Below are 21650 nucleotides of genomic sequence, written 5' to 3'. Positions count from 1 at the left end.
GAGAGGTCCAACACCAATTTTGGGGGAGATCTGACGCCGATTTTGGGGGAGGTCCGACACTGATTTTGGAGGAGGTCTGACACTGATTTTGAGGGAGGACTGACACCGATTTTGGAGGAGGTCCGACACTGATATTGGTGGAGGTCTGACACTAATTTTGAGGGAGGTCCAACACGGACTTTGATTTTGGGGGCGGTCCGACACTGATTTTGTGGGCAGTCCGACAATGATTTTAGGGGAGGTCCGACACAACCAATTTCGGCTAACTTTGGGGGAGGTCTGATACTGATTTTGTGGGACGTCCGTGTTCCAACTTATCTCAAACATTTTGGATGACGTTGAGGTGCACACAATATCTTTCACCAAACTTCGGGGTTAATGTAAGAGATGTGCTGCTGCCATTCTTTGCACAAGAATCAGTGTTTAACGATGATTGATAGATTTGGCGCTTCTTTCAACTACTACTGTACATGTGTACATGTGTAACTTCTCAACCCTTTTGGAAACGGAGCCATTTTTCTTGCTTTATTTTGTTTCCTCCTTGCCTCCCAAGAGCCATATTTTTTTTCCCGCCAATATAGCTATTTGAGGATTTGTTATTTTTTAGCAACAGTTATTTTGCCAATGTACTAAAAAAAATGATAATTCCAAGTGGGGTCAAATTGAAAAAAATTGCTATTTTGCACTTGTTTTTTGAGGATTTGCTTTTATGATGTTCATATAATTATCGGAAAAAAATCATTTCTAAAGGTCAGTCAGGTTATGGTGGCAGCAAATGTGTGTAGTTTTCTATTCTTTTACTATGCAAAATGAAAAAAAAAAAGTAAAATAAATATACCTCATTAATTAGTCACCATATTCTGAGAGCCATCACTTTTTTTATTTGTTGGGTAATTTAGTGTGGCTTGTTTTTTGTGGGTGAGCTGTAGGTTTATTTGGGTATCTGTTATGATCCGGTGACCTTGGAGCCACATGAAACTTTCTCTGGAGTAGGTGGAACCTGTACTGACCACAAATCCTGAACTGACACCGCAACTAGAAGTAGCCGTGGGGTGTACCTAACAAACCCTAGACACCTCGACACAGCCGGAGGACTAAATACCCCTATAGATGGAAATAGGAATTCTACCTTGCCTCAGAGCAGAACCCCAAAGGATAGGCAGCCCCCCACAAATATTGACTGAGAAGGAGAGGAAAGACACACGCAGGCAGAAAACAGGATTTAGCAAAAGAGGCCACTCTAGCTAAAAAGGAAAGGATAGGACAGAATACTAAGCGGTCAGTATTAAAACCCTTCCAAAAATATCCACAGCAGATAATACAAAAAAAATTCCACCATCTAACTAAAGACGTGGAACGTATATCTGCATCTCCAGAGAATCCAACAAGACTGAGAAAATTCTGACACAATCTAAGCTGGACAAGAAAAAAAAATGAATAGCACTGAATTATCATGCACACTGCATGTGTGCCACAGAAACAAAACCAGACACTTATCTTTGCTGATTTGGCAGCAAGGCAGGAGGAACCAGACAGAGGTCCAAAACCTCCCAACAACCATGGACAACTGGCAAGGACTAATGAATCCTGCAAACCTAAATACCCCAGTCAGAACTGCAATCAGCAGGTACACCTGACCAGGACTGCAATCCAGGGACAACTGCATTACCACCTACAACCACCGGAGGAAGCCCAAAAGCAGAATTCACAACAGGTATCCGTACAACTTTCTGATCGCTTTTTATTCATTTTTTAGGGCCATATTTATATTTTTCTCCATTTTCACCCTTTATCATTTTGGACAATTATCTAGATTTATTGGTTTTACGCCCCCAGCGATACAAAATAGTTTGTAACTTTTTTACATTTTGCTATTTACATTTCAGAAAAAGAGTATTTGAATCATTTTATAATTTTTTATATATATTTTGCAATGTGTTTTACATTTCTTATTAGTCTCCCAAATACCATTACACTGCCAATGGCACCCCACAATTCTGTCGAGGGGGAATTGATAGGGACACCCGCTCATTTTTAACCTCTTAAGTGCCGATGTTACAACTGACAGTGGCATTCAAGAGGTTAAACTGTTGCAATCGAGGTTAACAAATGTAATCGATGTATATACTCACAGAGTCGGAAACGGATACGAAGTTGGTGATGAGCAGGGTGTTCGCCCACCACACCCGCCTACAACTGTCCCACTGATGCTTGGGCAGTTCCCAAAAAGCGCCCCATTTCACCAGCAAAATCAGAACAATAGATATCGGGATAGAAGCCAGGTGGAGCGGCTGTAATCTAGAGCGAGGAGAAAGCCGTAAGTGATTAAGAAATCATTTTTCTGTTCACGAATTGTAACTTTGTTTTCCCAACTCTGCTGTGCTGATCTATAACCACACACCACATCAAAGGTCATAAATCAGATAAGAGGAGCCTAGAAAAAGAGAGAACAGAGAAGAGGAGCCCAGAAAAAGTATATATATATATATATATATATAATAATGTGTGCAAAATGTAAAGAGCTGCAGAATATGTTAGCGCTATATAAAAATAAAGATTATTATTATTGTTATTATTATTATATATATACACTGCTCAGAAAAATAAAGGGAATACTAAAATCCCACATCCTAGATATCACTGAATGAAATATTCCAGTTGTAAATCTTTATTCATTACATAGTGGAATGCGTTGAGAACAGTAAAACCTAAAAATGATTAATATAAATTGCAACTAATATCCCATGGAGGACTGGAGTTGGAATGATGCTCAAAATCAAAGTGGAAAATGAAGTTACAGGCTGATCCAACTTCAGTGGAAATGCCTCAAGACAAGGAAATGATGCTCAGTAGTGTGTGTGGCCTCCACGTGTCTGTATGACCTCCATACAACGCCTGGGCATGCTCCTGATGAGGCGGCGGATGGTCTCCTGAGGGATCTCCTCCCAGACCTGGACTAAAGCATCCGCCAACTCCTGGACAGTCTGTGGTGCAATGTGACGTTGGTGGATGGTGCAAAACATGATGTCCCAGATGTGTTCAATCGGATTCAGGTCTGGGGAACGGGCGGGCCAGTTCATAGCTTCAATGCCTTCATCTTTCAGGAACTGCTGACACACTCCAGCCACATGAGGTCTGGCATTGTCCTGCATTAGGAGGAACCCAGGGCCAACTGCACCAGTATATGGTCTCACAAGGGGTCTGAGGATCTCATCTCAGTACCTAATGGCAGTCAGGCTACCTCTGGCTGTGCGGCCCTCCAAAGAAATGCCACCCCACACCATTACTGACCCACTGCCAAACCGTTCATGCTGAAGGATGTTGCAGGCAGCAGATCGCTCTCCACGGTATCTCCAGACTCTGTCACATCTGTCACATGTGTTCAGTGTGACCCTGCTTTCATCTGTGAAGAGCACAGGGCGCAGTGGCGAAATTGACAATTGTGGTCTTCTGCGGAAAATGCCAAGCGTCCTGCATGGTGTTGGGCTATGAGCACAACCCCCATCTGTGGACGTCGGGCACTCAGACCATCCTCATGGAGTCGGTTTCTAACCATTTGTGCACACATGCACTTTTGTGGCCTGCTCGAGGTCATTTTGCAGGGCTCTGGCAGTGCTCCTCCTGGTCCTCCTTCCCCAAAGGCAGAGGTAGCGGTCCTGCTGCTGGGTTGTTGCCCTCCTACGGCCCCCTCCATGCCTCCTGGTGTACTGGCCTGTTTCCTGGTAGCGCCTCCAGCCTCTGGACACTACGCTGACAGACACAGCAAACCTTCTTGCCACAGCTCGCATTGATGTGCCATCCTGGATGAGCTGCACTACCTGAGCCACTTGTGTGGGCTATATAGTCCGTCTCATGCTACCACGAGTGTGAAAGCACAACCAACATTCAAAAGTGACCAAAACATCAGTCAGAAAGCATTGGCACTGAGATGTGGTCGGTGGTCCCCACCTGCAGAACCACTCCTTTATAGAGGGTGTCTTGATAATTGCCAATAATTTCCATCTGTTTTCTATTCCATTTGCACAACAGCATGTGAAATTGATTGTCAATCAGTGTTGCTTCCTATGTGGACAGTTTGATTTCACAGAAGTTTGATTTACTTGGAGTTATATTCTGTTGTTTAAGTGTTCCCTTTATTTTTTTGAGCAGTGTGTATATATAATATATATACCATTTGTCAGAATGAGCTCACTGCTGGATTCTCAGTTAACTCATTCTGTATCCAGTACTGTTTAGGGAAACAAAAAACCTGTAAAAGCCAAATAGAGGATAATTTTTATAAAACATTACTGAGAAGGATAATTTTTATATATATAACCTCCACCCCCTACCATCCCCTGCGGTCCTGTAATAAGAGCCAACAAGTTCGTTCATGACATTTCTTTCTTCCCCCATCACCTGTGAGTGATTTTACTGAGAAGGATAATTTTTATAAAACATTCAACCTAAAACAAAAAAAACCTGTCCTCGCAGGTGTTCATATCCTTTTAATAGTAGCTGTATACAGTGGGGCAAAAAAGTATTTAGTCAGTCAGCAATAATGCAAGTTCCACCACTTAAAAAGATGAGAGGCGTCTGTAATTTACATCATAGGTAGACCTCAACTATGGGAGACAAACTGAGAAAAAAAAATCCAGAAAATCACATTGTCTGTTTTTTTTAACATTTTATTTGCATATTATGGTGGAAAATAAGTATTTGGTCAGAAACAAAATTTCATCTCAATACTTTGTAATATATCCTTTGTTGGCAATGACAGAGGTCAAACTTTTTCTGTAAGTCTTCACAAGGTTGCCACACACTGTTTTTGGTATGTTGGCCCATTCCTCCATGCAGATCTCCTCTAGAGCAGTGATGTTTTTGGCTTTTCGCTTGGCAACACGGACTTTCAACTCCCTCCAAAGGTTTTCTATAGGGTTGAGATCTGGAGACTGGCTAGGCCACTCCAGGACCTTGAAATGCTTCTTACGAAGCCACTCCTTCGTTGCTCTGGCGGTGTGCTTTGGATCATTGTCATGTTGAAAGACCCAGCCACATTTCATCTTCAATGCCCTTGCTGATGGAAGTTGCAGTTGATGGAGGTTTGCACTCAAAATCTCACGATACATGGCCCCATTCATTCTTTCATGTACCCGGATCAGTCGTCCTGGCCCCTTTGCAGAGAAACAGCCCCAAAGCATGATGTTTCCACCACCATGCTTTACAGTAGGTATGGTGTTTGATGGATGCAACTCAGTATTCTTTTTCCTCCAAACACGACAAGTTGTGTTTCTACCAAACAGTTCCAGTTTGGTTTCATCAGACCATAGGACATTCTCCCAAAACTCCTCTGGATCATCCAAATGCTCTCTAGCAAACTTCAGACGGGCCCGGACATGTACTGGCTTAAGCAGTGGGACACGTCTGGCACTGCAGGATCTGAGTCCATGGTGGCGTAGTGTGTTACTTATGGTAGGCCTTGTTACATTGGTCCCAGCTCTCTGCAGTTCATTCACTAGGTCCCCCCGCGTGGTTCTGGGATTTTTGCTCACCGTTCTTGTGATCATTCTGACCCCACGGGGTGGGATTTTGCGTGGAGCCCCAGATCGAGGGAGATTATCAGTGGTCTTGTATGTCTTCCATTTTCTAATTATTGCTCCCACTGTTGATTTCTTCACTCCAAGCTGGTTGGCTATTGCAGATTCAGTCTTCCCAGCCTGGTGCAGGGCTACAATTTTGTTTCTGGTGTCCTTTGACAGCTCTTTGGTCTTCACCATAGTGGAGTTTGGAGTCAGACTGTTTGAGGGTATGCACAGGTGTCTTTTTATACTGATAACAAGTTTAAACAGGTGCCATTACGACAGGTAATGAGTGGAGGAAAGAGGAGACTCTTAAAGAAGAAGTTACAGGTCTGTGAGAGCCAGAAATCTTGATTGTTTGTTTCTGACCAAATACTTATTTTCCACCATAATATGCAAATAAAATGTTAAAAAAACAGACAATGTGATTTTCTGGATTTTTTTTTCTCAGTTTGTCTCCCATAGTTGAGGTCTACCTATGATGTAAATTAGAGACGCCTCTCATCTTTTTAAGTGGTGGAACTTGCACTATTGCTGACTGACTAAATACTTTTTTGCCCCACTGTATATCTGTCTTCAGTAAGCTCCCCCTATTGGTAATTGAAGGTAGTCACAATTATGTAATTTAATGCGGCTGCCCCATGAGATACTTTCGGTTCCAATTGCCTTTTCCAACTTTTACAAGAGGCGCTTTAGATTTAGAAGACTTTTACAAGTTCAGAAAATTGACATCAAAGTCCCACTTTTTTCATTATGCCGAGAGATAGAGGAGCTGACCTTCTTAACCTTTTGTAGATATAACGGATGACCATTGCCAGAGTTACTTCCTGCCCAGAATGTTCAGTTAAAATAAGAAACGTATTCGCTCCCAGAAATCCACTAAAATAAAAAGTTAAAAATGTATAGTTTGTTAAAATGCAAATTCAGTACAAAGCCCCCATTGTCGGCAGTCGTGTACCCCTGCGTGATTATTAATGCAGCACCGATGCCAGGGACGCTTTGTTGGTATGGATTATTTTATGGATTGCCTTGTGCCTGTGTTACACATTTTAGAATCAAGCATTGAAGAAATGTTAATACACATTTATTGAGCCGGACCGTTTATCAATATGCGGTTTATCGCTTCACTGCGAGGGGCCGAGGGTTTAATACAGCCCTTTTTTTTACATTTTAGAATAATAAATGTAAAGTGCGTTTGATACAAATACAGAAAAGATTCATGGCTGTTAAAACTCATGTTTGGTTAAAAGTTTAACCCAAGCAGAGACTTAGACACAGCCGACCTGCTACGAATAAAAGTATAAGGCTACTTTCACACTAGCGTTAACTGCAATACGTTAAAATGCGTCGTTTTGCAGAAAAAACGTATGCAGCAAAATATTTTGCTGCATACGTTTTTTCCCCATAGACTTGTATTGGCGACGTATTGCGACGGATTTGCATTCGTCGGTATACGTCTTTCGACGGATGCGTCGAAAAGAGGCGACACGTCGTCTGGAAAAAAGAAGATTGTAACGTTTTTTGTCTCCGCCAATAAAACGTGTCTCGGCGCATTCGTCGGCATGCGTCTTTTGCTAGAATGAAAGTCTATGAGCGACGGATGCGTCGAGACACGTCGTACGACGCAATGCAGCGCTGCAATACGTTTTTTTCTACTGAGCATGCTCAGAAACAGGTGTTTTTATCTAAATGGCCAGACATCCCCAAATCTATATAAACCTGGTCTGGGCCTTCAACCCCCACATATGCCAGCAAGACTCAGAGAGAAGAAGAAGCAGCCTCCAGCCAGCCGGACACCAAGAGCCCAGCCTGGACACCAAGAGCCCAGCCGGACCCCAAGAGCCCAGCCTGGACCCCAAGAGCCCTGCCGGACACCAAGAGCCCTGCCGGACACCAAGAGCACAGCCTGGACACCAAGAGCCCAGCCGGACCCCAAGAGCCCAGCCTGGACCCCAAGAGCCCTGCCGGACACCAAGAGCCCAGCCGGACCCCAAGAGCCCAGCCTGGACCCCAAGAGCCCTGCCGGACACCAAGAGCCCAGCCGGACACCAAGAGCCCAGCCTGGCAGCAAGGACCAGACACACTACAACAGTGTGAGTATATTGCCATTTGTGTGTGTGTGTGTGTGCGCATTTGTGTATGACGTACTGACTATAGCAAGAGCTTATAAAACCTGAATCCAACCTGAGGCCTGCCGTCATCCTGCAACAGCCATTGCCATGCTACAGTCCAGATCCACCGTGAGGCCTGCCACTGTGAAGATATCAAGCTCCAGCCGGAGGACTGATGGCCGTGTGTGTGTGTGTGTGTGGGTGTGTGTGTTTATTTTTGTACTGCTGTGTGCTTTTGTATGTATGTGTTCACGTGCCTGCACCTTATTATGCCTTCGTCAATATTGCGACTGTTCATGTGTTATGCTTGCGTTATGACTCGGCTTGCAGGTATGTTTGTGTGCGTCTTGTTGGTTGCATGTGCATTTGTCAATGCCATATTGGTTAATATTGATTTGTGATGTATTTACTAATTAAGGTACCGTCACACTGAGTGACGCTGCAGCAATACCGACAATAATCCGGATCACTGCAGCGTCGCTGTTTGGTCGCTGGAGAGCTGTTACACAGACAGCTCTCCAGCAACCAACGATGCCAGTAACCAGGGTAAACATGGGGTTACTAAGTGCATAGCCGCGCTTAGTAACCCGATGTTTACCATGGTTACCAGTGTAAAAGTAAAAAAAAAAAAAGGTAAAAAAAAAAATATCCGCTGTCTGTCCCCGTGCTGTGCTTCTCTGCATTGTGAGCGCCAGCCAGCCGTAAAGCAGAGCAGAGCGGTGACGTCACCACTCTGCTTTCCGGCCGCTGTGCTTATACAGGGCAGAGAAGCAGAACGCCGAGGGACAGACAGCGGAACATAAGTATGAAGTGTTTGTGTTTTTTCTTACTTTTACACTGTTAACCAGGGTAAACATCGGGTTAATAAGTGCAGAGCCGCGCTTAGTAACCTGATGTTTACCCTAGTTACCAGTGAACAAATCGCTTAATTGGCGTCACACACGGCGATTCAGCGATGTCTACATAAAGTCCAGCAACGAAATAAAGTTCTGGACTTTCTGCAGCGACCAATGACATCACAGCAGGATTCTGATCGCCGCTGTGTGTCAAACTGAACGATATCGCTAACCAGGACGCTGCAACGTCACGGTTTGCTAGCGATATCGTTCATTGTGACGGTACCTTTAAGGTACCGTCACACTTAGCGACGCTGCAGCGATACCGACAACGATCCGGATCGCTGCAGCGTCGCTGTTTGGTCGCTGGAGAGCTGTCACAAAGACCGCTCTCCAGCGACCAACGATCCAGAGGTCCCCGGTAAACCAGGGTAAACATCGGGTAACTAAGCGCAGGGCCGCGCTTAGTAACCCGATGTTTACCCTGGTTACCAGCGTAAAAAACAAACAGTACATACTTACATTCAGCTGTCTGTCCCCTGCCGTCTGGTTACTGCACTGAATGCTGGCCGTAAAGTGAAAGCAGAGCACAGCCACAGCGGTGAGTCATCGCTGTGTGACTCACCGCTGTGCTGTGCTTTCACTTTCACTTTCCGGCCAGCAGTCAGTGCAGGAACCAGACGGCAGGGGACAGACAGCTGAATGTAAGTATGTACTGTTTGTTTTTTTACGCTGGTAACCAGGGTAAACATCGGGTTACTAAGCGCGGCCCTGCGCTTAGTTACCCGATGTTTACCCTGGTTACCAGCAAAGACATCGCTGAATCGGTGTCACACACGCCGATTCAGCGATGTCTGCGGGGAGTCCAGCGACCAAATAAAGTTCTGGACTTTATTCCCCGACCAGCGACATCACAGCAGGGGCCTGATCGCTGCTGCGTGTCACACTGGACGATATCGCTAGTGAGGACGCTGCAACGTCACAGATCGCTAGCGATATCGTCTAGTGTGACAGTACCTTTAGTATAGTGTTTTGTGCACCTTTTTTTTTTTTTTTTGTTTATTAAAATGGATGTATTATTGCAAAGTCTAATGGTCTGCAGCTTGAGGTTATATTTTTTTTTTTTAAATTTACTTAACCATTCCCATTCGATGTACTTGTATTTTAAAATAAAGAGCATTTCTGCTCCATTGTGATTTAAAAAAAAAAAAAAAGAAAAAAATTATATATTAATAAAATGTTTCTTAAAAAATTGTCCGTAGTATAATTTCTTAAAGGTAAATTTAAATCAGGTGTATGTACCAATGGTTACACATGCAATACAGAGTTGTTTGAGTGGTCATTTTTCAATAAAGGTTATCCTTTGAAATTTTATTTCGGGGAGGTAATTGTTTTTTTTTTAAAACATAAAAATATTTTTAAAGGTGTCTCACAGTTTACCTTTTTTTGTTTTTGGGACATGGAAAAGAATGGTATAACGTGCACCAGTTTTTGGGTTTGGGTGTTCACATATTTTTCTCATTTTAACATGGTGTTTAGTGGTAAACATTACCTATTTCTGCTTTGGTCTAAATTTCAATCCATTATACTTATTATATTGCAGATAGAGTAGGGACCACACTGACCGGCATAAGCCACCTGGACCACAGCCACCTGGCCCACATCCAGAAAATCTGAAAAGTAAGTTTTGAAGACCCCAACTCTGCTACTTCAATGTGTAGAGCAGATTGCAAGTGTCTTTTAACTTACAGACCTACCAGGACCACAGCCACCGGGACCACAGCCACCTGGACCACAGCCACCTTGACCACAGCCACCTTGACCACAGCCACCTGGACCACAGCCACCTTGACCACAGCCACCTTGACCACAGCCACCTGGACCACAGCCACCTTGACCACAGCCACCTTGACCACAGCCACCTGGACCACAGCCACCTGGACCACAGCCACCTGGACCACAGCCACCTGGCCCACATCCAGAAAATCTGAAAAGTAAGTTTTGAAGACCCCAAATCTGCTACTTCAATGTGTAGAGCAGATTGCAAGTGTCTTTTAACTTACAGACCTACCAGGACCACAGCCACCTGGACCACAGCCACCTGGACCACAGCCACCTTGACCACAGCCACCTGGACCACAGCCACCTGGACCACAGCCACCTTGACCACAGCCACCTTGACCACAGCCACCTGGACCACAGCCACCTGGACCACAGCCACCTGGCCCACATCCAGAAAATCTGAAAAGTAAGTTTTGAAGACCCCAAATCTGCTACTTCAATGTGTAGAGCAGATTGCAAGTGTCTTTTAACTTACAGACCTACCAGGACCACAGCCACCTGGACCACAGCCACACAATGTCCTCTTCCGGCAGCCCTCCTCCACAGCAACAGCAGGTATCGGTAAGTAAAAAAAATTTTTTTGGTTTTTTTTTTAAATTTACATCATTTTGAGTCACTACATGCATTTATTATGTTTAAACAGGAATCAGAATCCGATGAGGAGCTGTCGGAAGGGACCGAGACGGGTGGAGACATCGAAGTGGAGGAGGAACCAAGTGTAAGTAGTGGTGAAACACTTGCTTCACACATCACACTGCACCGTACACAAAACAGAATTTCATATATAACGTAACACAGAAAACATATACATACATTAAAGCTAATTTTTTTATCCTTTATTTCAGTCTCCTGCTGCTGCTGCTGCTGCTGCTGCTGCTGCTGCTGCTGGTGCTGCTGAACGTCCAGCACAGCATGAAGGTTCTCCCAGGCGCTCCCAGAGTCGGCGGACTCGACGCCGCGGTCGGCCATCAGTGAGTCGGTTTTTTGTGGGGCTTCAATTGTTAATTTTTTGCTTTCAGTCTACTAATTTTTAATTCTTTCTTTTTTTTTTGTTCTAACAGGCTTCACAGTGTGCTCCCGAATACGATTCAGATATCGATATTGAAGCCCTCATCGAGGAGGTTCGTGAACGGGAGCCACTGTGGAACATGGCTGACCGCAGGCATGCTGATACCAGTGTCACCCGTCGGCTCTGGTTGGAAGTATGCCGGAACATCTTTGCGAGGTGGGAGGACCTTCTTCCACAGCAGCAGAGCAAACTATGTAAGTATTCACTTTTCAGTGATGTTTTGAGCTGAATGTAATGTCTTGCATTTACGAATATTTTTTTTTTTTTCTTCATTCCTGTCTTCACAGGTACCAAGGTTAGGAAGCGGTGGCGGTCATTGAGGGATCGCTTTAAGAGGGAGTTTAACGAGGAGATGCAGGCCCCGAGTGGCTCAGCAGCAAGGAAGAAGAGGAGGTACAGATATGGCACGAACCTCTCCTTCCTGAGGGAAACCATGCTGAGTAGAGTGTAAGTATTCAACATCACAGTAAGAACCTGTCTAATCACAAAACTTTTGTTTCAGTCCGGCCTTTTTCATATCAATATATTAACTTATTTTTTTTTCTTTCACAGCACCTACTCCAGCCACCGTGCGCCTGCATCTACCTCTGCACCCTCTGAAGCGATCCCTCCTGAGTCCGCCACCGGGGACCACGTCGGTAGGCCCCACACCTCTCACCCCTCTGTCCCCTCCACTTCATCCGCCTCTACCAGTGGAGTGCAGCCTTCCTTACTCGCATCTGATGGTCAACAGATAGCGTTCCCTTTACCCCACCCCTCTGACCCTGCCACCTCTACACCACCGGTAGGTTCATGGCGGCAGCGTCAGAGGGGTCAGGAAAGGAGCTATGCTCCTGAGTTCTTGCATCTAAATGCAGGCTTCCAAAATTCATTTAAAATTTTGGGAGAACAAGTGACTGCTGGTTTCAGCATGATGCAATCACGCATGAGTGAAAACCAACATGAAATCAGCAGTCGCTTGGATAGACTGCATTTAGATGTAAGTCAAGCTCCAGCCAATCTTTTTTTTCAGTCCATGCTCAGGAGCATGGAAAAGCTTTCTTTTGATCAGCAGATGCGGGTAATGAATAGCTGCCATAACGCTCTGCTGAAGGTAATTAACGAACCCCAATCTACCCCCACACCTCCCCACACATCCCAGTCCCAATTTCAACACCATGCCCCACAATATCACCGCCAGTCCCAATATCCACATCACTCTCAATATCAACATCACTACCAATACCCAACCCGGCCCACAACCCAAATGTATTCACCCGTGTTTTCTTCATCTTTGCCCAGCTTTCCTTCCCCAGTAAGTTTTCCACCTACCCCAACACAACACCCCTCTGGTCAGCCTCCTGTTTTCCCCCCCCCTTCCACTACAGACGCAACAGGTAGGGTTTCCCCAATCCCACCTACCGACGTGGTCCAACCTTCCAGCCCCTCCTCCCATAGTTACTCCACCCAACAATACCAGGACCTGTGAACCTGGAATGTACTTGTACATAGTTTTTTTTTGCCAAAAAAAGAAAGGTTCTTTAAATTACCAAAAAAAAAATTGTGTGGGAAAATTACCCACAAAAAATATATTTTTTGAAATAAACATAATTCTGGTTTACAATCTACTGTGTGTGTGTGTTCATTAATTAAGGTAAATATGAAAGGTTAAGTGAAAAGAAACACCAGACGTTTTCAAGGTTTAACAAAATGGTTTTATATTATATTAGCAAGCAAACCACACACACTCTTTTTTTTTTTTTTTTTTTTTTTTTTTTGTGGCAGTTGCTACCAAAAAATTTTGGAAAAAAAAAAGAAAAAAAATTAAAAAAAAGTCACACAATTATGTCTTGCCATGGAATCCGCCCAACAGGTGACAAAAAATATTCAGCAAACTGTTCCCTCATCCTAGTAACAGAACCGGTGGAGCGAACAGAGGCACTTCGGTAATCCCACAAGGATGTCTCCAATTGTTCGTCATCCAAGGTAACGGGCTCCTTTGAAATAACAAAATTATGGAGCACCACACATGCCTTGACAACATCGTCTACAGTTTTTGTATCCAGTTTTATTGCCGTCAGCAGAACTCTCCACTTTGCTGTCAAAATACCGAAAGAGCACTCTACCACTCTTCTTGCTCTGGTAAGACGGTAATTAAATACCCGCTTGGTGCGGTGTAATTCACGGCTGCTGTATGGTTTCAGTAGGTGCGGCGACAGTTGAAAGGCTTCATCACCTACACACACATAGGGCAAGGCTGGTTCACTGGTTCCTGGGAGCGGTCTTGCTGGCGGGAAATTGTATGTATCTCCATACAGGCAGCGACCCATCGGAGAGTTTTTAAACACTTGGGAGTCGTTGGACCGGCCATACGCTCCTATATCCACAGCAAGGAATCGGCAGTTGGCGTCAGCAATAGCCATGAGTACAATTGAGAAGTATTTTTTATAGTTATAGTACTCTGATCCTGTTCCTGCCGGTTTTGCAATCCTAATGTGTTTGCCGTCCACAGCACCAACACAATTTGGAAAATTACACATTCGCTCAAATTGTTCGGAACTTCTCATCCAGATTTCCATTGTTGGTTGTGGGATATACTCCAGCTGTAAAGTGTCCCAAATCGCACGACATGTGTCCTTCACAATTCCGCCAATAGTGGAAATCCCCAGCCGGAATTGGAAATGGAGTGAAGTCAAAGACTCACCCGTAGCTAGGAAGCTGCAGGGAAAAATAAAAAAAAATGTAAAAAAAAATTGCACAGACCATCAACCAAGAAAAACAAGTGGAATGGCCTCAAATAAACCAACAAATTACATGCTACAGTAAATGCGGCGCAATGTGTCAGCGCAGTATTCTCTGCAGCATGTAATAACATTCAATATGACCAATGACACAAGAAAAAAAAACAAGTGGAATGGCCTCACATAAACCAACAAATGACATGCTACAGTAAATGCGGCGCAATGTGTCAGCGCAGTATTCTCTGCAGCATGTACTCACATTCAATATGAGCAATGACATAAAGAAAAAATGCTTACCGCAGTGTCACCATGAGCCGCTCCGCCGGTGTGATGGCAAGCCTCATCCTTGTGTCCTGCCTTTGGATGACATCCTCTATTTTTCCAACCAAATAATCGAAATGTTCCATCCTCATCCGTACATAACTAAAGAATTTTTGGGGGTTGCACCGCAACTCCAGATAGAGAGTGGACTGGACACCCCTGGTCATCCGCAGCTCATTGATTGGATGTATCCAGAATCGTCGCCTTCTCCGTTGCATCATCCGTCTTTCTGCTGCCGCCTCCTTCTCCCGCACTATGATATCCAGGCGATTCGTCTCAAATATAACTTCAGTAACCAAACTCGAAATCCTCCCAATTACACCATCCATCGTTGCCACTAAACTAAAACCCTCAAAGATGTGCTGTAAATACAGTCAGTATATAGATTTCCCTAGTTTCCAGTAGCCAATCAAATTTTGGTGCCTCCCATTTTAAAAACGGATCCGTCATAAAAACGTATGCAACGGATGGAAAAAACGTATGCAACGTATGCAACGCATCCAGCATTTCAACGGAACCGTTTATCGGATTTGCGACGGTTTTGCGACGGATCCGTCGAAATGCTGTATTCGTTACATACGTTTTGCAGTTTTTTGACGCATCCGTTTTTTCGGGAAAAAGACGTTTTTGGGACGGATTGCAGTTAACGCTAGTGTGAAAGTAGCCTAAGAGGTGCAGATTTTTCTACATCTGCATTGTAGGGAAAGGTATCAGGCCCCACATCGTAATCATTGAATTCAGGTTTTTTTATTCTATTCTATTGTCTATGGTCACATCCGGCCCCATTGCCCCTCGGTGTATAACATCAGATTCATCACCCCCAGTGTATAACAAATACCCCATTGCCCCCCAGCGTATAACATATGGCTCACAGTGTACAACATCTGGTCCCCCGCCCCCAGTGAATAACCTCTGGCCTCTCACCCCCAGTGTATAACGTCCAGCCCCCTTGAACCGCCCCCCAGGTGTATAACATCTGGCCACCCGCCCTCAGTATATAACCTCCACCCCCTACCATCCCCTGCGGTCCTGTAATAAGAGCCAACAAGTTCGTTCATGACATTTCTTTCTTCCCCCATCACCTGTGAGTGATTTTACTGAGAAGTGGAAGGAACTGCAGCAACTCGGCCACGAGGTGGAGACCCCGTAACATAGCAGAGCGAGGACTCCATAATTGCAGAGTCCAGACCACCTCAAGTATTAATATCAGCACAAACACTGCGCCTCCCGCCGGGAGCTTCATGGCCGAGCAGCTGCACGCAGCCGTACATCACCAAGCACAATGCCGAGCACCGGATGGAGTGGTGTAAAGCCGCCAACACTGGACTCTGGAGAAGACAAGTTCTGTGCAGTGACGGATCACACTTCTCTTCCTGGTGTCAGATGGAGGAGTCTGGGGTTTGGTGATTATAGAAGAACGTTACCCGCTGACTGCACTGTGTCCCCTGTACAGATGGTGGAGGACGATAATTCTATGGGCTGTTATCAGGGATCGGCCTCGGCCTCTTCTTTCCAGTGAAAGGAAATCTTAATTCTACAGGACAAGACATTGTGGACAATTGCAGCCTCCATCTTTGTGGGAACAGTTTGGGGTTCACCCTTTTCTGTAACCCATGACTGTGCCCAGTGCACAAGGTCCGTACAGACATGGGGGGAGAACATGAGCGGCCGCACAGAGCCCGGACCTCAGCCACATCCAATGCCTATAAAGAAGATTGTGAGCCCGACCTCCCCCCAACATCAGCAACATGCGTTTTTTCTGCAAAATGACGCATTGCGACGTGCGTCGTACGACGCTAGTGTGAAAGTAGCCTTAGGTGACCAGATACAAAAAATCTTTTTTAGAATTCTACCAAGAACTTTACAAATCTAAACTGAATTTTAATAAAGATCAAATCCTAGCATACATGGATGAGGTAGAACTCCAAAAAATTTCAGAAGATGATCAAAAATACTTGAATAGTCCACTCCAAATAGAACAGACTCAACTAGTGGTGACCTCCATGACTAATAATCACCAGGTTCAGATGGTTTGCCTATAGAGATTTATAAGAAATTTGGAGATACTCTGTTACCGCATCTATTAACTACCTTTCAGGAGGCTTTTGAGAATGGGACACTACCTAGCTCTTCGCAAGAAGCCATTATAATAGTCATACCTAAACCAGGTAACGATCCTCTCACTCCTGACTCCTGTAGACCCATATCCTTGTTCCCTACAATGGGTATGGGCTCTACTTTCATCTTATGGATAAAATTGCTATAGGGGAGACCAGTGGCTAGACTAAGGATAAATGGACAACTCTCATCAACCTTTGATCATGGTAGATGCACTGAACAAGGATGCCCCCTATCTCCTCTCCTTTTTGCACTGGCCGTTGAGCCCCTTGCAGCAATTATTAGAACACACCCAGGCATATTTGGTTTTCGTAGAGGAACCATGGAAGAGAAAGTGGTCCTTTACGCAGATGATACTTTGAAGTTTTTAGTGGCGGCTTCTAACACCTTACCAGTGGCCATGAGACATTCGGGAGATACACACGTCAAAAGATAAATTGGAGCAAATCAGCAATACTTCAACTAGGTAATAAAGATGACTTGCCCTCCTATACTAGCTCCTGCCAAGGGCATTAACATAACACCACAAATAAGTGACTATGACAGACTAAACCTTATACCAATTCTCACAAAATATAAACACAAAAAGGAAACTTGGTCCAAATTATCTTTATCGGTGGTGGGACGCACAAAGCTAACTAAAATGATTTGGATCCCTCAGTAATCATACGCACTCCATAACTCCCCTATTTGGATACCCCAAAGATTTCTTTCAAATGACTCGTCTGTTTCGGGAATTCATTTGGGGTAGGCAATCTCCAAGAATCAAACTGGAAATACTGTAAAGAGAGAAGAGCGATGGAGGTCTGGCAGTCCAAAACCAAGTCTCCTAGACTTTTTGAAGCTTTAGAGCCACACAAGCCAAAAGTCTCCCGACATATACTCCCTACAGTAGCACTAATTCATCGACTTTGGGGGATTGGCAGTCCCAATCCCTTGGGCTTTTTTCACATCTTCGCGGTGGGGGAGCCTCATGTCGCATATTACAACATTATTTTAACTGTCCTAGACTTTTTGAAGCTTTAGGGTCACACAAGCCAAAAGTCTCCTGACATATACTTCCTATAGTAACACTAATTCACCGACTTTGGTGAAAAGTAAGAGAGATGCAGGAAGTACAAGGAATAACTCAATATACAGTTAGGGCCAGAAAAATTTGGACAGTGACACAAGTTTTGTTATTTTAGCTGTTTACAAAAACATGTTCAGAAATACAATTATATATATAATATGGGCTGAAAGTGCACACTCCCAGCTGCAATATGATAGTTTCCACATCCAAATCGGAGAAAGGGTTTAGGAATCATAGCTCTGTAATGCATAGCGTCCTCTTTTTCAAGGGACCAAAAGTAATTGGACAATGGACTCTAAGGGCTGCAATTAACTCTGAAGGCGTCTCCCTCGTTAACCTGTAATCAATGAAGTAGTTAAAAGGTCAGGGGTGGATTCCAGGTGTGTGGTTTTGCATTTGGAAGCTGTTGCTGTGAGCAGACAACATGCGGTCAAAGGAACTCTCAATTGAGGTGAAGCTGAACATCCTGAGGCTGAAAAAATCCATCAGAGAGATAGCAGACATGCTTGGAGTAGCAAAATCAACAGTTGGATACATTCTGAGAAAAAAGGAATTGACTGGTGAGCTTGGGAACTCAAAAAGGCCTTGGCGTCCACGGATGACAACAGTGGTGGATGATCGCCGCATACTTAATTTGGTGAAGAAGAACCCGTTCACAACATCAACTGAAGTCCAGAACACTCTCAGTGAAGTAGGTGTATCTGTCTCTAAGTCAACAGTAAAGAGAAGACTCCATGACAGTAAATACAAAGGGTTCACATCTAGATGAAAACCATTCATCAATACCAAAAATAGACAGGCCAGAGTTAAATTTGCAGAAAAACACCTCAAGAAGCCAGCTCAGTTCTGGAAAAGTATTCTATGGACAGATGAGACAAAGATCAACCTGTACCAGAATGATGGGAAGAAAAAAGTTTGGAGAAGAAAGGGAACGGCACATGATCCAAGGCACACCACATCCTCTGTAAAACATGGTGGAGGCAACGTGATGGCATGGGCATGCATGGCTTTCAATGGCACTGGGTCACTTGTGTTTATTGATGACATAAGAGCAGACAAGAGTAGCCGGATGAATTCTGAAGTGTACCGGGATATACTTTCAGCCCAGATTCAGCCAAATGCTGCAAAGTTGATTGGACGGCGCTTCATAGTACAGATGGACAATGACCCCAAGCATACAGCCAAAGCTACCCAGGAGTTCATGAGTGCCAAAAAGTGGAACATTCTGCAATGGCCAAGTCAATCTCCAGATCTAAACCCAATTGAGCATGCATTTCACTTGCTCAAATCCAGACTTAAGACGGAAAGACCCACAAACAAGCAAGACCTGAAGGCTGCGGCTGTAAAGGCCTGGCAAAGCATTAAGAAGGAGGAAACCGGGGGCGTGGCCTGTCTGCCGATGGAGTAGGTCGCACAGAGCGGGAGCTCCTCAGCCAGGAACCTTAAAGTGGCACATTTCTACCTCTCCGGTGTCCTCGTTTGCCTCCACGACATCGGTACTGGCTCCGGGTGCATCGGTGAGTGTATGGGGAAATCCAGAGCTGGCACCCGTGACCCCTCCAGGAGAATTCCTGACTTCTTTGCGGCCACCCCGCAGCCACCGCCGGCATCCAAGATGGCGCCGTCCTCCCCCAGGCCTTCCCGCTCTTCACAACGCAACGCTCAGGCGTCGCAGTCGGGCGCTGCGGCGTCGCATCCAGGCGGAGCAGCGTCGCATTCAGGCGGAGCAGCGTTGAATTCAGGCGGTACGGCGTCTGATTCGGCCGACGGTCCGGTGACCGCTTCTCTCCTCAAAGGTCTACTTGGAGACCTCAGAACCTCCATCCAAGAGGATATGCGCACTATGCTGGCTGAGCTGAGAGAAGAGGTGGCGGAGCTGGGTAGTCGCACGGACCGTTTGGAACGTAAGATGGCGGAGCTAGTCTCTTCTCATAACGAACTTTGGGACGCCCATGAGACCCTGCAAACCCTGGCCGCTAAAACTCACTCTAAAGCCCTGGACCTGGAAGATAGGTCCAGGAGAAATAACGTCAAACTTAGAGGCATTGAGGAATCTGTCCTGGCAGGGGATTTGAAGCTATTTCTGCAGGACTTTATGGCGGCAGCCCTACCGCAGTTCGCGCCAAAGGACTTCATAATTGACCGCGTGCATAGGATCCCTAAACCCTCCGGCCTGGGGCCCTCCATCCTCAGAGATGTGCTGGCACGCATACACTTTTTCGAAATGAAGGAGGACTTTCTACAGGCCCTGAGGAGGAACCCAGCTCTTCCTGAAAGATTTGCAAGCATCTCAGTCTTTCCGGATCTCTCCCCGGGTACTTTGGCCCTGCGGAGGGCCTTTGCCCCCTATACTACCATCCTCAGAGAAAGGGCATCCTGTACCGTTGGGGGTTCCCTACCAAGCTGCTCATCCGCAAAGACGGATCAATCACCACCTGCCTAACTCCGTCCCACGCAGCTTCTGCTCTCTCCAAATGGGGTCTCCCGACTCCAGACCCCTCGAGCTCCGTAAACCTTTCTAAGCCTGGAGCTGGCGGAGGTCTCAGGGCCCGCATTACACCGGACTGGGAGGTGGCCTGAGCCCACTGCAACTATGGTTCCTGGCTATTTTCCCGCACGGATACACTTGGTTTTTCCTTTTTCGTTTTTTTAAGCTGCGTTGGTTTCTCTTTTGAGAGTTCCCGCAGCATTTGTTTGCCCCATAGGTGAACTGTTTTTCTGATTCTCACCTTCTGGACTCAGGGTATCCCTGAATGGACCTCGGTCCACTGGTTTATTTGTCGTATGTCTTGTTTGTTTCCCTATTTCTCTCCTCCCTGTTCCCGGTCTGCCCTTACTTATGTCCTAGTCTATTGGCCACATGTTTTCTATGCCTTTGCACAGGCTATCGGTGTCTGAGGATTGTAAAACTGTTTTTATGCCTTTTCAATGAGTATCTCACTGAATTCAATTAACGTTAATGGCCTCAACTCACCGGGCAAGAGGTCTGTGGTGTGGCGTCAGTTGGGCAAATCCCGCCATGATATTTTATGTCTTCAGGAAACTCACTTGCTGGAATGTGATAATCCCAGAATGCAATCAGGTTTATTCCCGCATCAGTTTTTCGCCAATGGCCCGTCAAAAAAGGCGGGAGTAGCCATTTTTTTCAGCAGGTCCAACTCCTTTCAGCTGGTTCGCTCTATAGCGGACCCGCTGGGTAGATTCATTGTGGTTCTATGCCTTATTAATAATGCCCCCTATACTATTGCCTCGATCTACGCTCCTAACGTAGGGCAGCTTAAGTTTCTGGAGGGCGTTTTCAAAACTCTACACGATATCCAACACGGTCACAAACTGATTGCTGGTGATTTCAATGCCCCAGTGTCTAGAGTTCTTGACTGCTCTGCCTCTTCCCTGACTAGATGCGAGATCGGGCCTCTAACTGACTCTTTCCACTTGCATGATGTCTGGCGATATCTGCATTGCGGTGAGAGAGATTACACATTTTTGTCTCCCAGACACGGTTCCTATAGCAGGATTGATTTTGTGCTGGTGAATGACGTGGCTCTTCCTCACTGCATCTCATCGGATATAGGCAGTATCACCTGGTCGGACCATGCCCCGGTGTCCCTTACCCTGAAAGCCCCCTTGGCCATCAGACCTCCTGCGTACTGGCGTCTCAATGCCCATCTCCTTGCTGACCAATCCAACTCCCAATGTATAGAGGAGGCCTTGGGGGAATTTTTTGCCTCCAATGATACTCCTGACATAGGTGATGACACCCTCTGGTTCGCCCACAAGGCGGTAATTAGGGGTCATTTCATTAAGCTGGCGGCAAAGGCTAAGAGGAAGTACAATGCGGCCCTCCATTCAGCCCTAGACGAATTATCTCGTCTGGAGTCTGCTCATAAACTATCTCCTAAACCAGCGCTTCTCTCTGACCTTTCTAAGGCCCGAATGCATGTTCGTAATCTACTCCTCCACAAAGCTGAGAAGGCCCTGAGGAAAACTAGAGCCAAATTTT

At 45.5% G+C, this 21650-nt stretch overlaps 3 protein-coding genes across 3 annotated transcripts in view; 1 reads left to right on the top strand and 2 right to left on the bottom strand.

The window, feature by feature from the left end:
* LOC138673233 (O-acyltransferase like protein-like) overlaps positions 1 to 21650 on the bottom strand; it is an 83561-nt gene that overhangs the window by 7886 nt on the left and 54025 nt on the right. Inside the window, exons 8-9 of the mRNA XM_069761822.1 lie at positions 6336 to 6437; positions 2133 to 2298 (exon numbers count right to left, since the gene is read on the bottom strand). Coding sequence (XP_069617923.1) covers positions 2133 to 2298; positions 6336 to 6437 — 268 coding nt within the window. The remainder of the gene's footprint in view (positions 1 to 2132; positions 2299 to 6335; positions 6438 to 21650) is intronic.
* On the top strand, positions 10718 to 12951 carry LOC138661441 (uncharacterized). Its single transcript, XM_069746127.1, has 6 exons — positions 10718 to 10908; positions 10991 to 11065; positions 11193 to 11318; positions 11409 to 11610; positions 11704 to 11863; positions 11969 to 12951. Exons 1-6 carry the CDS (start codon positions 10864 to 10866, stop codon positions 12882 to 12884), a joined length of 1524 nt encoding a protein of 507 aa, XP_069602228.1. The 5' UTR covers positions 10718 to 10863; the 3' UTR covers positions 12885 to 12951.
* LOC138661449 (uncharacterized) lies at positions 13097 to 14781 on the bottom strand. The gene is made up of 2 exons (XM_069746138.1): positions 14434 to 14781; positions 13097 to 14113 (listed from the first exon to the last, which is right to left on the bottom strand). Exons 1-2 carry the CDS (start codon positions 14676 to 14678, stop codon positions 13231 to 13233), a joined length of 1128 nt encoding a protein of 375 aa, XP_069602239.1. The 5' UTR covers positions 14679 to 14781; the 3' UTR covers positions 13097 to 13230.

This window comes from Ranitomeya imitator, chromosome 1 (assembly GCF_032444005.1).
Source record: "Ranitomeya imitator isolate aRanImi1 chromosome 1, aRanImi1.pri, whole genome shotgun sequence".
NCBI classification, from domain to species: Eukaryota; Metazoa; Chordata; class Amphibia; order Anura; family Dendrobatidae; genus Ranitomeya; species Ranitomeya imitator.
This window is presented reverse-complemented; position numbering and strand designations above follow the sequence as displayed.